Here is a 17,415-nt window from a genome sequence, read left to right on the forward strand (position 1 = left end):
AAACAGGATTAACATCATGCTGTATTAAAGAATTGATTGATTGAGACCATAAACTCATGTTTACAATGTTTACTGAGGTAATAAATCAAGTGAGAAGTAGGGTCATTTTCTCATAGACTTCTATACAATCTGTGTTCAGTAGCACTTAGATGGCACTTACTGATAGCACTTTGTAGTTTCACTTTATTGAAATTGTACTTTCTTGATTCTTGTTGTTCTGAGTTTGCACTTATTTTAAGTCGCTTTGGATAAAAGCGTCAGCTAAATGAGATGTAATGTAATGTAATGTCTTCTTTTCGCCCCCTGATGGCCATTAGAAAGAATGTAAGTTTGAGGCATTTCCACATTGGCTTTACTTTTCAGACTGGCTGCTATGTATGCCTCCGGTGTTACTTATTGGTGTGAGTGTTTGACAGGCAGGTGAAAGGATGACATGATGAAATTGCTCTCCTCTGACCGCTGTCAAGGGCATTGTGCGTCCCGTGAGTGCTCAGCCGTGTGACATGTCGCATCAGTTCACCGAGTGAGGCTGACCAGTGACAGACTGACACACAAACACATATAATACCTATAAACGCACAGTTTTATACAACATTACTGGTTCTAAAAAGCTTGGGATGACACCTTGTTTTACTTACAGTCATTTCTTAATACGCCGTTTACCTCAACACCCCTTTTTGTATAATTGAATATGGATGACATGCGTGCAAAGTCTGCAGACATATGCAGGTGGACACAGTTAAACACACACGTTGGCACCACAAATACAGATTTTTTCGTTTGTATTTAAAGGAAAAATCCACACTAAGACACAATAATAATTTAGTAACGACAAGTCTTCTTTGTATTTGCTTTGTATTTCTGTGTATATTTGCCTATACAACTCACAATATGACCATCATATGGTGGCATTTACCGTACAGCTATAATGGTGTTTAACAGGAGAAATGACAGATCATCACAAACAACATATTTTGACAGCAGTGGAGGTGCAGAACGCATTATTGAAGAACTGAAATTAATTTCTCCAGTGACAGTACTCTTAATTAACCAGAATGCATTGCAGCCACAAGAAATTGTGTTGTTTTGACTTTTTCTTGACTGGAGTTCAAACTATTGCAGATAAAAACAGGCGTAAGTATTTCACACTAATTAAAGATTGCCTCATTTTGTTCATTTAGAGGACACTGTCGTTCACAGTTGGATGGAACAATAAAGAACGTGTTTTTGTTTATGTCTGCAGAAGTAACGAAGTAAAGTGGAAATGCGGAATATACAATCCTCAGAAAACAACAACACACACACACACACACACACACACACTCTCCTGCCCCCTCCTCTTCTCACTTACTTGTACCAAACTAAAACGACAACATTAACCAAAGTGTCCTAACTTGTGATGAAGTGTTAGAAAGTGGAGCGTTCGTAATCAGATGTGTGCTAACCACATTAGTTCTCCTGTGTCTCTCTTAGGCGGGCTGCTCCTTGATCTAATTCAAACTGATTGTAGTACAGCCGCTAAAACATGCCAGATGTTGCTCACTGCTCCACGCTTTATCACCATTTATTTGGCATGGGGAATATTTTTAAATATTTTCTTATTAATCATGTCCCAGCGATCGGTTTCGCTTCCCGTCTTTGCCGCCTCATTCCGGATTCTCGTCATGATTCTTGGCACGAGCGCCTGCAAAACCAGTGTCCTAGTTTTTCATTAGCGTCAATCACTCTGGTAAGCGGCTTCGAAGGAGGAGGAAGAGGAGGAGGAGGAGGAGGAGGAGGAGGAGCTGGCGTCGGGATCTCACTCAAGACATTTTGCCCCGCCTCGTCAGAGTGACTGACAGGTCTGAGACATGCTGAGGCGCCGGTTGGCCACGCAGCCGGGCAGAGAGGTGGTGCGATGACGGGGAGGCCGGGCACACACACACACACACACACATGCACACCCGCCTGTCGGAAAGCAAATCAAGCACACTCGTTTATAATGCTCAATGTTTATCTAAATGGTTATGCGCTCTGCTGTGGCCTCAGGAGACAGACAGACACACCGTGCATTGTCTGATAATCCTGCTGGTGTCTTGTTTGGCCTGCCATCTCTTAGATAAGGAAACAAATCAGATGGGAAGTCCTCCACTACCAGTCAGTCTCAATTCATTAACACTCAGAGGTGTGAGGAAATATTGTCCGGACATAAATGTTGGAAATACTCGTGCGATCCACAGGGGAAGATGGGCTTTATCAAAATTCAGTTCGCATAACACCGTGATTGAGGACTTAACAAGTCGAAAACTATGCAGGGACAAAAACTGTGAGGAGAAAATGAATGAGACATGAAGTGCTCTGCATGGCTGTAATATTCTACAGCAGCCTGAATTAGGGTTTTAAATGGACCAGATATATCAAAGTCTAGACATGCTGGATTGATATTATTTGGTCTTCTGCTTCTGTGTGCACTCAGCTTCATCCTCTGTCCAAACTGTCAGAATGAAAATTGATCGGGATGGATTACACGGGGAGTTGGAGAGAAAAGAGATGCTATTAAACCAGGATGTTGTCACCTTTATGGGTCATCTGGACTGCTCTAAAAAAGAGGTCAAACCCTATTCACCTAACCACTCAAGCAAAGACTCCTGCAAATTCACAAAGAATGGATTACGGCCAGTGGCGGTGCGTCTTAAAATTTTGCGATGAAAAAAAAAAAAGAAGAAAAAAAATAAATAATATATACTGTTAAAAAAACATTGACGCGCTAAATGTGTGTGGGAGACCGCAAGCCCCTGTCAACAACCACCTAAAACCAGTTAAATGTGACCAAATATAATACATCGCCGTTCATCATCACTGAGAAAAGCTCCTCCCCTCTCGGGGCGCCGGACCAATGTGAGTCTATGGAAGCGAGCAAACATTTCAGGGGCGTTACGGCGAGGCAGCTTCTCATTGGCGGATGAAACGAGAATCTTCAGGCGCACAAAAGTGCGCCCTAGCTAATGACATCGTTTCTTATTGCAACGTGGTTGGACTATTCGTCGAATCAGAGACCTTTATCATTCCCTCACAGCTCCCACGTAGCTACGCCAGCAACACTAGCAGAGACTTTGATTGTGTTAGTATGGCGACTGAAAACTCTGTGGTGTCTCTACGCGAAACACCTTTCAACCGACGACCAGATGTTGACAAGAAGAGGCTGAAAGAGTTGGGACCCGAACGTCCGGATTTAAAACTTCAGCAGCAAAGCACTGACGTACACCCGGAGTTTCTCCTCGAGCTATATGCTAACCGGAGGTGGTTAGCTGGATGCTAAGTGTGGAGCAAAGCAGTGGCTCTGAGCAGCAGAGGAAGCGCCGGGCTATGAAGGAAGATGAGCTTGAAGGATTGCTGCAGAGGTGAGTGTCAAAATCAGCAGATGCCTGTGTTAGAGTTTAATGTGTTATCTTTCCCACAACACAACACATGCTGGACATTGTTAGATTTGGGTGGATATCATATCAGACTATAACTTTATCTAAAATACCAATTCAACCCTCTGTGTGTGTGTGTGTGTGTGTGTGTGTGTGTGTGTGTGTGTGTGTGTGTGTGTGTGTGTGTGTGTGTGTGTGTTAGCTCCAGGCTAGAGCATCAAGGTGGCTCCTGGCCTTTTGTCTGTTGATGAGCCATCAAGACACACAAAACATAGTTTTTTGTCAACTCTGATTGTTGGCTTTTGTCTGTAGTATGAAGCCTGTTTGTAGTAGATATTTCCCCACATCTTATCTGTGTGTCTCTGTCTCTCTCTATATATTTATCTGTAGGTTTGTGACACCATACTTGGACACACTAGGGAACACTTTGCCTTCAAAGACCACCTCACCAGTGCCACCGTACTGCAGGGCCCCCAGTTTAAATGTCTTTACAAGTATTGGGGCCTACTCTGTCAAACACCCAACGTGAAATGTGATGTCTCTCTTTCTGAATCTATTCTGCTCTAAACCTCTTTCATGTGAGGGTGTGGGCACCTCTTTTATTCTGTAAACCTCTGAAACCCAACCCAATGTTTCTTAAACCATTCTGCTCTGAACCTCTCATGCCCAAAGTTACAGTTTGTTGATAGTTGTTATTGGACAGTGTTGAGCACTGTGTTTTCTTGAAATAAAGCTTCTCTTCTCATTGTGGAGTGCTATTTAAACCGCGCCGTCCAACTGCGCCCCCCCCAAAAAAAAATTCACCAGCCGCCACTGATTACGGCCAAGAACCGTGGCGACTGCCATCTGCCGCGTCTCAAGGTCTGATTCACAAAAGATATCGCGGCAATAATATTAGAGCGAAAACACGGCCGCAACGTTTTGCAGCTGAGTGCAAGCATCCACGTGGCAAAGTATGAATGTTGCTTTTATGCCAAGAACACAGGCGGCAGAGAAGAAATAAAGAAAAAACTTCGAGGTTCTGACCGACGAGGTGCAGCGGAAATTTAAACGAGAGAAACCGTATTTGGGATTTAATATTCCAGTTCGTCAGTACACATGTGCTTCAGTTACCGCCAACTCTCTGAAGACGCTAATAATTTCCCTGTAACTGCGTGTGGCTATTAGCGCTCATCTTTGTGAATTCGACTATTTTTGAAATGAGGGTAATTTGCATAGAAAGGGGCCAATTTTGCACCAAATATATGCATATTACTTAAATCGAATATGTGCAAATAGCACCGGAGCCCCGAGACTCTATTTGCTTGGCAGCGCAGTTAGGGTTGCATTTCACCTTTTGCGGGTGCTTTGAAAATTACACGGTTTCTTTTTGTCCTATTTGTGCAGCCAGGTTTAGCAAAGCCACACAATTCCTTTTTTAATTCGCCCCTCGGTGTATAGATTTATCGACAATATTATGACTGGTAATCATATGAAATCCAGACACTTATTTAGGCAAAGAGGTTCCTTCCTGTGACCCTGTTTTTTCCCTGGTCTGCTTTATTTGCCGTTTGGTTATAGAACGGTGTGAAAGCTTCATCCTTGTAACCACAATACATTTAAATTTGTGGAAGCGTGTATTCCTATTCTGTATCAGGGTCAATTTTCTACATGACCTTCTTAAAATCCTCTTTAAATGCACATTTTTTTACCCAAATGAAATCAGGCTGAGGTCTTTAAATAACCAAATATACGGAAAGGTCAAGCAGAAATATAGGTGTGATAACTGTGATATGTTTAAGCAGCAAGCGGTTTACTAATATTCCTGCCTCAACGCAGCTCCATTTTCAAAGAGCACATCAAAAACCTCTGGCCACGCACCAATCAGTGACATCACAGCAGCAATTTTTTCATCATCCGTCAAAGGCAAGGCACCTCATTTGACATCACTGGCTGGGGAATGTTTTGTGATTGTTTTCTCATTTGCTTTTGAACAGCAGCCTCTTGTTTGGTGGCACAAAACAATTACCCTTAAAGCTGCAAAGACATTTTTGCAAAGTTCCCAGGGAACCTCACACGGTGGTACAGGATGTGAAACGCAGTGTTGTGACTGGTTCCTACAGCAATTATTGTCAGTTATAGCTTTGTTTGTTTGCGGTGATTGCAGAACTTGCACCTTCCATCAAGATAAAACATCAGATTATCAAGATGCACGTGCATGAATGGAAACCTGACCTGGTGCGGTGGTGTTGGCTGAGGGTCCGCTGGCAGGAGAGATGGGTCCAGAGCCGGATCGCGACTGCTGGGACTGAGTGGAGCCTGCAGGTGAGCCCACAGGGGAGGGAGAGGGTCCGCTCCTCTGGCTGGGTAGGTGGGGGGAGGCGTGCGGGGAGAAGGGGGACTGTCCCTGGTTGCTGGTCCCTCCCTGCTCCCCCTGGCTGCTGCTGCTGCTGCTGCTGGAGGAGCCGCTGACGGCTGAGCCCAGACCGGCCTCCGTTCCGGTGGGGAGGTCATCAATCGAACCGGACAGGTCCTGGAACAGAAGAAAGGATTTACAGTGAGTGTTTCTGAAGCTCACCCAAGAAGTGACATGCAGCAGGTGGCAAATTAAAACGTGAACTCAAAGCAAAGACACATTTACCTAGTAAATAAAATGTCAGCCTAGTTGAAATAGGATTGTTTGGGTAAAGGACCAGATGGTATAATCAGTAAAAACCTTGCATACAGCATCACAGGTTAAACGTTATTCTGCGCAAACACAAACAGTGATTTTATGAACAGATATGTGTGTGGGCTACTGTAATCACTGAGATGAAGTCTCTGCAGTCGGGGTGGCAGTGGAACAAAAACATTACCCACATAAGAAGAAGAAGAAGACACTACTGCTGTGGTGAAAATGAATTGTAATGGGCTTTCATTCAGACAAAGGGTGAGTTCATATTACAGTTTTCAGTCCCTGTGGTGAGCGCAGAACTGTGTGTCTGTGTGTGTGCTAAGTAGGTACTTCCCCTCCTGAATTGATACCAGGGAATCCCTCCAATACTGCTGACTGAATACTGTATTGTGTAGTGTGCATATATATAAGCATAGTGTGGAAGAAGTAAGACAACAATGAAAAAGGGAAGAGACAGAAGAGGTAATGAGAAGACCAGATTTGATGTGATGCAATGTGATTGCTGCCCCCGAACTACACATCTACACACATCTAGACACACACACACACACACACACACACATTCACAGACTAGCGTCGGTGCCCCAGCTGCAGCTGAATATGAGGGAAGTCACCTGTAAGTGACCCCCGTTTCCTGGCTGGTGCGGCTTGGGAAGGAAGGGGAAGCGTTGCGGGTGCATGCCAGCTGATCCTACCTGCTCTATCAGGCCTGTTGACCCTGTCCCACCTGAGTCCTGTGCAACCACTGCTGTAACCACGGAATAATATGTGTCTATCTGCCTGTGTGTGTGTGTGTGTGTGTCACCAAGCGCTTATACGGGTCACAAAATCAGCTATACACCTACAGAAATACACACCGCTGTCACATTTTTTCACATCAACATGCATACTCAGGCGAGACAAGAATGCAAGTCACATTTTGCAAACCCTGCATGTCTTGAATGCATTGGCTGCGACTACAAATGTGGCATTGGTTTTTGAATTTATGCAGCTCTGTCACACATTCAATTCAAAGTCGACAGTGGCAACAAAAAAAAAAAGCGGTACTTTTTCTCATTTCCCTAGCACCATGTTATTTCATGTGAAAAGTGAGAGAGGCGTCCCCCATGTCTCTCTATCCATGCGAGGCTTAGTCTATGGAACAGACAACCAAGTCAGCGTGGCAGTCGGTCCACGGCTGCTTGTTTTGGTTAATGCGATCTCGGCAGTGACACACAAAGCCTTTGTTTCCCATCATGCCGCTGTGAGTGCCCACCCGCTCTGCCAGCCTGCCAGTCTGTCGCCCGGTGTTATCTTCCCTCGCTCGACGCAGGGATTTTGTTTTCCGCTTTCCCTTTCCTCTCTCTTTCTCACCCGTGGGCCCCACTTCCTGTCTCGGCCAATCAAGTCACCCGGTATTCTGAGCTGAGTGATGTAATGCGCTGCCTGAACCAATAGGGCTGACTGTTTTTTTTGTTGTTGTTTTTTTTGCAACCGACCCGCTGCCCCCGGTGCATGCCATTTGACACAGCAGGGTTACCGCGAGAGCCAGTGTAGCCATGGTGATGGCTTTTCCAAAACATGGAGAGCTAGCCCAATGTACAGCTAGGTTGTTAACCCACGGGCTAATTGTGTGAATGGATGGGAGTAATTGTATTTCACCTAATTGGGTGTTGCTGCCAGCTTTTCCAGTGGCAGTTGAGGGGTGGGAAAATGTGTACCAGTAATTTGTTTAGAGGCTCATTTGGATTATACACACACTTAGGCACAGCTGTGTGGCCCAAGACCAAAAAAGTAGCAGCACTAAAGTAACATGAAAGGGTGGAAAGGTGTACCACCTGTAGACTATAAAAATGTCAATTGTAAACACCCAATAAACCCACAGTTATAACTTATGGTTACTGAAACCTTCCACCGTAAAAAAAGTCATTTCACAACGCACCTACAGTATGATGCATTTATCAACGCAAACACCTCCCTCCACATGTACACTTAATCCCTGTCAAGGGCCACGGAGTATTGTGCTACCTGGCTAACAGTCTTCTACATAGTCATGTGTAAAGAATCGAAGCCAGCCAGCCAGCCAGCCAGGCAGGCAGGCATGCGGCCAGGGGATCCAAACGTCCAACAATCTGGGGCCCCAATCCAAAGTGGCCCAAATCCAATTTGTTTGGCTCCGGGCTGCAAATTGCTCTGTGCATTGAGTCTCCAAATAGCTGTCAACCACTCCCGCTTGGCGTCCTGTATCACTTAATTCGCTCCTCGAGCATGTAATTGTCATAATAAGAAAAATATTGAGGTGATAATAACCAGTTACTTTGAGATGCCCCCCCGCCTGCCTCAAGACAGACACACATGCAGTCGCATGTATGCACATAATGGGCCGAGACTGCCATCCACACATTTCACACTACGGTGGGGAGGCAGTCGCTCGTGACCCTTCACCTCGCTGGTGTTGGCTCCTGCCTGCACTCTCTCGTTTAGTGGGCCTCTGTTTGTGTGTGTGTGTGTGTGTGTGTGTGTGTGTGACAGGCACACAGGCTGCTGGGCTGTCACAGCGAGACATGCTTGAGCACTGATGCAGCCGAGGGGACAGATGAAGCCACACACACACAAACACACACACATTCCCCATCTCGTCCCTCACTCATACTACTGACCTACTCTCACTCTCACAGACCCACACACACCCCAGCAGGGTTTAAGGGTGTGTGTGAAGCACGGAGCTGTCACATCCAGGAGACTGTGGGCCTGACCAAGGTACCGATGTTGACTCCTCTCACCGCGCACACTGGGAATTAATCAAAGTTGCAAAGGTAGACGGCACCAAGCGTGTGTGTGTGTGTGAGAGAGTGTGTGTGCGAGAAAGTTGTTCTCTGTCTAGACAGGGAGGAGCCAATGGCCGCAGCTTCCTGTGGGCTACAGGAAAGGAAAGCGACTGGAGAGAGTAGCTACTTAACTCTCTCTCTTACATCTATTTTTCTGTCCGGCCCAGTCAGAAGGATAGTCTGGCTGAGGGCTCTAACCAGCTACCTAGAGCCTGAAACACAAACAGAGCAACTGGGCACTGTGAGCGGTATCACTCAAAAACAAAGTTGACACCAATTATCACCTAACATTTGATTGATAGGTTTCATTTATTTGATTACCAGTTAAGAAATGTCAGCTGAGAAGTATCGCTGGCACAAGAAACACAATTGATAGTAGCATTACCATGTGCATGGGATTTTTTTACTGTGAAATAACAAAAAATGTACTAATAGCAAACTTGGTTGGTTTCAATCGTCTATGTCATGAGATCTCTGTCTCTGCCTGAGGTGGAGGTAAGAGAAATGTGTTTGTGCTCACAGAACTGAAAAATGGCATTTAAAAAATTCAAAAGCAACATCTTTCAAACTGTGCTCCTATTACTCTGGATAATCACAGAACAGCTGCCAACAGTTTTCATGTGGACTATTTCCGTTTCTGGACAATCTGAATTTTGAAAATGTCCTTTTGCAATGTTGTGTGCACCACAGAGGAAATTACTGGAAATTACAACGACCAAAAACTCTTTCAATGTTCTCAACGTTTAGGCAAGTCAGCACTGTTTGAAGACAGACTTGAACAAAATGTGAACCTCTGCTTTCAAGCTTTCACTTTCACACAGCGTTGATGTTTTTACCGATGTGTACATGTATCCATATAGGAACTGTGTTTCCACAGGTCAAGAGTTAAATCCATCATAATGGTACACACAGCGACGATTACGCTCCACTTCACGGTGGTACAGTATAGACAGAAATAACACCTCAGTGGGCTCAGGGGGGAGTTTTAATCTCTGTTTCACTTCTCTGGGTAAATATGATGATGTAAACTGTAATTAACTCAAACAGCTATCGTTTGTAGGCCTGAGGGACAGGTCTGCTCATGGCAGCACTGCACTCATTTATCGGCTCCGGCCGCTGTGTTTTCTGTCTTTATGACGCACTGGAGACTAAGAGGAAATGCTATTACACAAAGATGCTTTTTTATCCTCTCCCCAAACCGTCGATTGAGGCGAAATCCAAATGAAATGCCATGCAAATGAATCCAAATGGACTGCTGAACGCGCGCGAGTGTGTATGTGTGAAAGAGGGTTTTAATGCGATGCCCCATGTAGAGCACCAACTGTAATTCCCTTCACTAAGTGCTATTAAGTACAGAGAGAAGAAGAGAACTGAGAAGGAGAGAGAGACTTAGAGGAGGGAGATTTAACACAACACTCCCACCATCATTTCTTTTTTTTGATGTCAATCAGCTGGAATGTCTGCCAAGGCTGGAATGATGATGATAATTGGTGATGATGATGATGAGAATTGATAGGAATTATGACAATTTAAGCGCCACACTATAAAATGCTCATCAAAATGTGCTTGCCAGTGCACAGTGCCGCTTTATATAATTCTATGTAGGAATGTGCGAACATGCCTTGACGGGGTATGTCTTTGCTAGATAATGCGAGTGTGCAAACCGGGATATGTATATGTATGAGCTTGTGTGTGTGTGTGGAGATAAGAGTTCTCGAGCAGCGTCTCTGCCACCTCCTGAGGGTCTTTGCCGTGTGCCTCCTCCCCCTCACTGAGGATTTCACTCAGACAGACTCCAAGTACAGGCAAGGGCACTCTTTGCAAACCAAGGGGAGATGTTTGGCATGCCTCAGGCTCGCCAGAAAACCCATGTGGGCCTCAGGCATAGCACCCAGCAGGCACTCAATTATGCTAGCATGCCAACCCATGCACATCTTTGTTGTGCCACGAGCTTGGATGATGAATGTTTTCCGATCTCGAGTGCTTAAAGTTTCCAATTGTCTCACACTTAAGTTAAGACAGCCACAGGTGAGAAGAGCTGTAAGATAGCGGCAGCAGTTGTAGTGAACGTAGTGGTACTTTCAGATAGTCACCTCCTCCAAGGCATGCGTAGTGTTGCACTTGTACGCGCCAAAAGAGATGGCAGCTGGTGGTTTGAGTTTGAGATAGAAGTTCAAACCTTTACTACTTTAGTTTGAAGCACACACAAGCCTTCACAGTGCTTTAGGAGGACACATTTCTACTGAAAGCATCAATCAAACCCCAAACTACTTCCACGGTGTGTCTGCTGCTGCTCTGCTAATACAGGCTACACCTCCTGTGTAGACACAGTGTAAGCATAAAAATGAACAGTGGCTGAATACCGCGCAGAGAAATAATTGCATGTCGGCAGTGTTTCACGGGAAACACTGTGTTAGGGAGCAGAATGCTGGTTTGAACAAGCAGCGGTTCGTGATTACAGGCGAACTATTTTGTGATTTGAAAAACATTCCGCACTATTTGGCTACATTGTTGAAGACAGCCTCTTTGCTCTGTCTCTGTTTATGTTCTCTGGAACAAAAGCAGCCGAAGAACAAACTGTTCAGGGCCTCCCAAAGTTACGCAGAGGAGAGCCAAAGCAGCACTGAAAAGCAATTGTGCTTTTCTTTTCATCTCTTGCTTATGCACACTTCACAAAGTCCAGACAATCTCCTGATAATACCGCGACATCTCGATAAGAGGAAAAGAAAGCTCTCTTTTTTTATTTATTTTTTACAGCCCCAGCACACTGAGCGGGAAAAACTGGAGCCAGGCGTGAGGGTCAAACTGTCGTGTGAACACCTGACTGAGGATTCCAAAAGATTCATTAAATCTGGTGATAATAGTAACAGTGGCTCCAATGCATTAGCGATTATTGCTTGTTGTAAGATAGGGGGGCTCACTGAGTGATAACTGCCCCGGCTCTTAAGCCTCTCATAATGTGGAGATATGGGGCGGGCCACATTGAAAGGGACATTTGAGGCCCTATTACCCCTAAGCTGTTAAAGACGCCCAAATCTGGCACTGCTGTCGCCAAACCGGAGGGATTAGTGTTGAGTTTCACTCCGATTCCCCCTGATAATATGCCAAGCTGTGGCAGCGAGGAGTACTTAGCCAGTGGGCCCTATTCACTTAATGCCCCCCACCACCCCACACCCACTGTCTTTTGCATCAACAACAATGACGGCAAAGTGCCTCAAACAACCAACAACCTCATTTAAGTGGCTAAATAAAGATGGAGGTCGACCCTCTTTTGTGTGCCCAGGTATTGAAGTAGAAGATGCCACACGCTCCGTCTCCACCCGCCCACGACTTGGACCTTTCACACGGTTGAGTTAGGTCATTGGTATTCCGCCTAGAAGTGTGTATTTAAATGTGCTTTCATTTCAAACGGCGGCGTTACAGAGGCAGAGGAGACAGGCTGAGCCTGCTTATTGTTTGAGCTGTTGAAACCTTTTTTTTTCATTAGTCCACAAAGGTTCTTCACACTTTAGTTTTTAATGCACAAGCCGACCACTCACCGCCTCCCCTCACAGCAACACACACACACACACACACACACACACAGACACACACAGCATCGCCCTAAATGTTCTGCACGTATTGATACCACTAATGTTTTTATTTATGGCGTTCTAGCATGACATCCTGCCATCCACCCGCCCCCCCTCACCTCTCCACTCACCCAAGAGAGAACTGAAAAAATGACGCATGGCATAGAGTGTTAGAGAGCGTGCGGATATGTGTGTGTGTGTGTGTGTGTGAGAGAAAGAGAGAGAGATGGAAGGAGAGGAGCAAAATAAAGAAATAAATAAAGGGCCCAAATTCCTCATTTCTAATTCAGCTGCTCGTTCAGCTTAACCTCTCTCTCCTCAGCAATTAAAGCGCACGCCACATCCTTCACGCTGCGTACAGCCGAGGCTAAATAATGCAGGGGGCATCCAGCACCCGCATCCTTTATCATCCCAAATGACAGCCATTTGCATATCTCCCCAGTCAATTAGAGCGCGGCGGAATAATCAGCCCATAATTGGGGGAGAGCGTCGGTAATCACCCGCCCTGGCACACCGACAGGGCCATTGGAGGAGTGAGGGGGGAGAGGTTGTGTGTGGGGTTCGCTGTATGTGTGCGTGTGTGTGTGTGTGTGTCAGGGAGATAGTCCACCCGACTGCAGCCTCTTCACTTCAAACTAACAAGTCCAAACAACCAGTCTAACTTCTCTCTGGTTCCCGCTAATGCTCGCTGTCCTGCTCCTCTCCGTTGCCCCTTCTCCTCCATAATTTGCACGTATTGGCTTCCTCAGTCTATTTGCCTCCAGCACATTATTTCTATGTGATGTCTTTCATCAAAATGGGTCAGTAAAGGACTTTTAATGGCATAAAAACTGATCCATGAATGACAGGTTTCATTCCAGGAAGCCATTCATCCTCAAATGTTATCAAATGTTAATTGCTCGCTATTTAAAAAAACATGAATAATGACATCCTCTTCACTGTCGCTGCTTTGTAAGCGAGATTCAAGGGTTCAAGATCACCAATGTCAATAATACATTTTTCATGCCAGCAATTGGTGCAGTCTGTGGATATGGCAAATTTATCAGCTTTCTTTTGTAAATGTAGGAATGAATTATTCACAATGCAAAGCACTGCTCCAAGTTCCTTTCAGGAAACATGATTGTGGAGCAACATGTTTTTTTGCCTGCCTGCAATTCGTCTATGAGAGCTATTACATTCATACTATTCCTTTAACCCAAGAGCCAAGAACAATGTGAGAAAGACCGCGCTGAGACACCAGTGGGAAAACCCCCTGCTTGTCCCCTTTAGAAGCAGACAATCAAGGTCGTTTCATGGGAAGTTTTCTGGGCAGCTTTGAAGTGCAGTAGCTGCGTAGCCTCTGTATTTCCTGCTGAAAGGGGAACGACAATTTTTGTGAAACAACATTTCCTTTAATACACTGTAACCTCCCATTCCTCAGATGCTTTGGTGCTGTCCTCTGAACATGACAATAAAAAGGATGACTTGAGAAAGAAAAAGAAAGAAAGAGGGGTTGACAGTAATGGGTGCGGTGGAGGTGTGTGTGTGTGTGTGTAAAGGAACATCAGAGAAACCCAGGCAAGGTTAGTTCCCATCTGCAGCTCCATCCTTTTGTGTTTCCCCAGCTGCTTTCTTTTCCCTCTTGCCTTTGTATTTATTCTACCCAATCCAGTTCAATGTTAGCCGGCTGCTGCGTCTGCGGTGTTTCAGGCCCACGGTCGTTTTGGAGAGATGAAACGTGCGCCAGTCACTTCTCCTTGATAGAAGTGGCGAGAAATAAAGAAAGGAAGTTATAACTTGGAAGGAGGGCGGGTGGAGCGAGGCGAGGATGGCACAGGGGATGATAGTGATGATTTGTTTCGATTCAACCTCCACACAGGACTTTAGTCTATTGCAGGTGAGGGGCACGCCAGCGTACCTGAGACAAAACAAGAGTTTAAACACAGACAAAAAAGCTTCTTTTGAAGACAGAAGACAACAGAAAACATAAGAGTGGGAGCATCCTTAAACAGCTCTCCCTGTCCGCAGAGGGAGGAAACATTGATTTCCTTTTTAGTCCTTTTTTTTTTTTTTTTTTTTAAAGGGGGTGTCTTTCTCTGTTTAATCTCCCATCCCTCTACTCTCGGAGGATCTGTGGCATTTCCTGCCAGCCAGCCAGCCCTGTGCTGCGGAGACTTATGCATCACTGTCGAAATGAATCTGATCAAAAGAAGGGAGGTGCAGGCGAGCGGGGGGAGTCTGGTCTGATCGGGGCGATGCAAAACCCGTGCCCCATTGGACGTGCCGCCTGTCGGAGCGTCCGCCTCGGTAATCCATCAGCCCCCTGCCGCTGATCGATAATGTGATTGGTGGAATTCTGAGAGATATCTGGTTGTGATCTGTGAGGAGAATTAACGCCTGACTGTGAATCTATCTTCCAGATGGATGTTGCATAATGTTATTTCTCCTGAAACATCTGAAATGAAATGTGTCTAGAGTACCTGTTTATTAATTATTCAACCCAGAAGCTGTGTAAAGGACGACGAGTATCAGATGATCCCTGTGTCGGATGAAACACAGAATGGTGTGGATATTTCACTGGGAATTTGTGAAAATATCACATATGTTTAAGATTAAAAGTAAAAACTTCAGAAATTAATGTAAATAACAGGAGGATCGAAGTTAATATGGCTTTGGTAATGTTTACTAATTCTCTTTTTCCTCATTTCTATTTCTAACTACCATAGTAGGACACCAATAATTATTATCTATCCTCTGCACAAGTTGTTAAAATGCATTCAACATACATTAATACAGCAGACTATATCTACTGTTCACAATCAATACACTGGTTAAGCTAGGTTATATTCAAAAGCTCATCATGTAAACGTGTAAAGAAAAGCGTATTGTGTTCTGCTTGTTGTTAATCATCCTTTTTACGACACGTATTATTGTGCAAATATTCATGTTGAATTAAAATGTGAAATCATTTAAGCCACCAATTGGCGGCTTCTAGCAAATTGCATCTGGAGCTGACCCTGACCTCTGACCTTCCAGCAGAACAGGTCAGCGTAGCACAAAAACAAACGTCCCTGCAACTATATCTTTCCGTTTAAATATGACATCATTACTCCACACATTTGTGGCTGTTTGAACACTTTGTAATTACTATATCATTAGTGAAATAGAACGACAGTGGGCTGACGGAACAATAAAGAGACAATATGATTCTCATTCCAGGGCGATGGAATCACACAAGCTAGCTTAAACACGCACATGCACTGAAAGAGGCACGCAGCTCAGCGGCAGCCCTCTCAGGACGGGCCCCGGCGTTGACGTCAGCCCCACATTTCAGAGCGTTCAAACAAACTTTTTAGCGGTGAAAACAAATTGGGCTCACCATCAAAGAGACTTTTCAAAAAGCCGTTTCTCTATGCCAGTTCAAAAGAACCCTGGTTGGTAAACAGGCACGGAGAATTCACAGCGCGAAAAAAATATTGTAGGAGGTACAAACGGCTGGAGCTTCACCACAACAAAGGCAGCGGAGAAGGATAGGAGGGGTGTAATTCATCACACACTCAACAAAAGCAAGTGTGACTGACTGTCCATGACCATTGAAACAAAACAAAACCCCCCAAAAAAACTTCTCCTTAATTGGAGAAGCTGTTTTCTTTTTTCATTTCAAACCCTCTCCATCTACTGTGTTTTTTTTTTTCCATCCCTCCAATTTCTTGCTGTTCAGTGTTCCTGGATGCCCTTGCCCTCTCCTCCTCCTCCCCGATCTCTCTCCCTCCCTCCCACTCCCTCTGTTTCTTCATTAAAACAATTCACCGTGAGTTATTCCGGCCTCCATCTTAAATGAGAAGACAGACGGCGCTGCAGGAAGAGAGAGAGACAGAGTGAACGGAGCGGAGGAGAGAAGAATGGGGCGGCTAGGAGGAGAAAAACCTCCGGGTTCTTTACGTCTGGTGAGATTTCTTAACAAACAGACAGAGGCCTTGCTCCACATGCCATCCGTCCATCCACCTCAGGCGGAATCTAATTTGTCAGGAATTCAGCTGAAGACCAGGGGATGGAGAGGCAGCGAGATTGAACGAGAGCAGCGGCAGCAGACTCGAGCCCACCCCTCCATCGAGCCGTCATTAGCCATGCACAAGACAAACTGCTGACACAAAGTCACACAGCGTGCTGAGCAGGGACTTGTGGGTGGTGGGCAGGAGGAATCCATCCCTCCGTCCCTCCACCTGTCTATTGACATCCCTGGCTCTCCCTTGTCTGCCTCCGGTTTTTGCAATTACAATCAAACGGCAGCATCCAGGCCCCCGAGCACTGACTGACGGCTTGGATTAAGCGAGACGTGGAGAGGCCTTGGGATGCTGTGTGTGTGTGTGTGTGTGTGTTTGTGCATGTCAGCCCGTCTTCTGTTCATCTACGTGTGGATACTACATTACTTTGTATGTGCAGCATGGTGCGGCGTCAGAATTGATGTTTGAGTTTCTGTTTCTCTTCCTGTCCGTCAGTTGATTTTGTCTGTGCATTTGTGTGTGCGCAGTATTAATGTGCGGTGCTGGTCTGTGTGTGTGTGGAGATGACAGGCAAGGCGTGTGCATTGGGCAGGAAGTGAGCAACAATGCATTTCAATTAGATCCCACTGTGTGAAACTGACTGAGCAGCATCTTAACAATTACAGACAATTAAAGAGTACGCTCAGATATATGGTTTGCAAACTAATACACGTTAAAAAAATGCATTCCCATCGCTATTTCACTGCGAGTGCTGTACAGAAATGTACAGAAGAATCCAGATTCGGCATTTTAAAGAAGTAACAAAGTGAGACATGGAGAAATGTCATGAAAAGTGACAACACAAGCACATCTAAAAATTTCCGGATATGGAAAGAAATCACAAAGCTGTCAGGATAAAAAAAAAAAGAAGCAACACACACACACACACACACCCTTTGAATTAACTTCACTGCTCCGCCGCCGCAATCGAGCAAGCCACGTCAAACATGCAACCGAACAGAGAAC

The 17,415-nt window shown here is 45.2% G+C and overlaps 1 protein-coding gene across 1 annotated transcript in view; it reads right to left on the reverse strand.

Moving 5' to 3' along the window:
• Positions 1 to 17,415, reverse strand: part of arid1b (AT-rich interactive domain 1B) — a gene marked incomplete at both ends in the record, with an annotated part of 155,745 nt that overhangs the window by 43,654 nt on the left and 94,676 nt on the right. The window contains one exon of the mRNA XM_079216991.1: positions 5,610 to 5,907. Within this exon, the coding sequence (XP_079073117.1) occupies positions 5,610 to 5,907 (298 nt within the window). The remainder of the gene's footprint in view (positions 1 to 5,609; positions 5,908 to 17,415) is intronic.

Source organism: Taurulus bubalis, assembly GCF_910589615.1.
Source record: "Taurulus bubalis genome assembly, chromosome: 4".
In the NCBI taxonomy this organism is placed as follows: Eukaryota; Metazoa; Chordata; class Actinopteri; order Perciformes; family Cottidae; genus Taurulus; species Taurulus bubalis.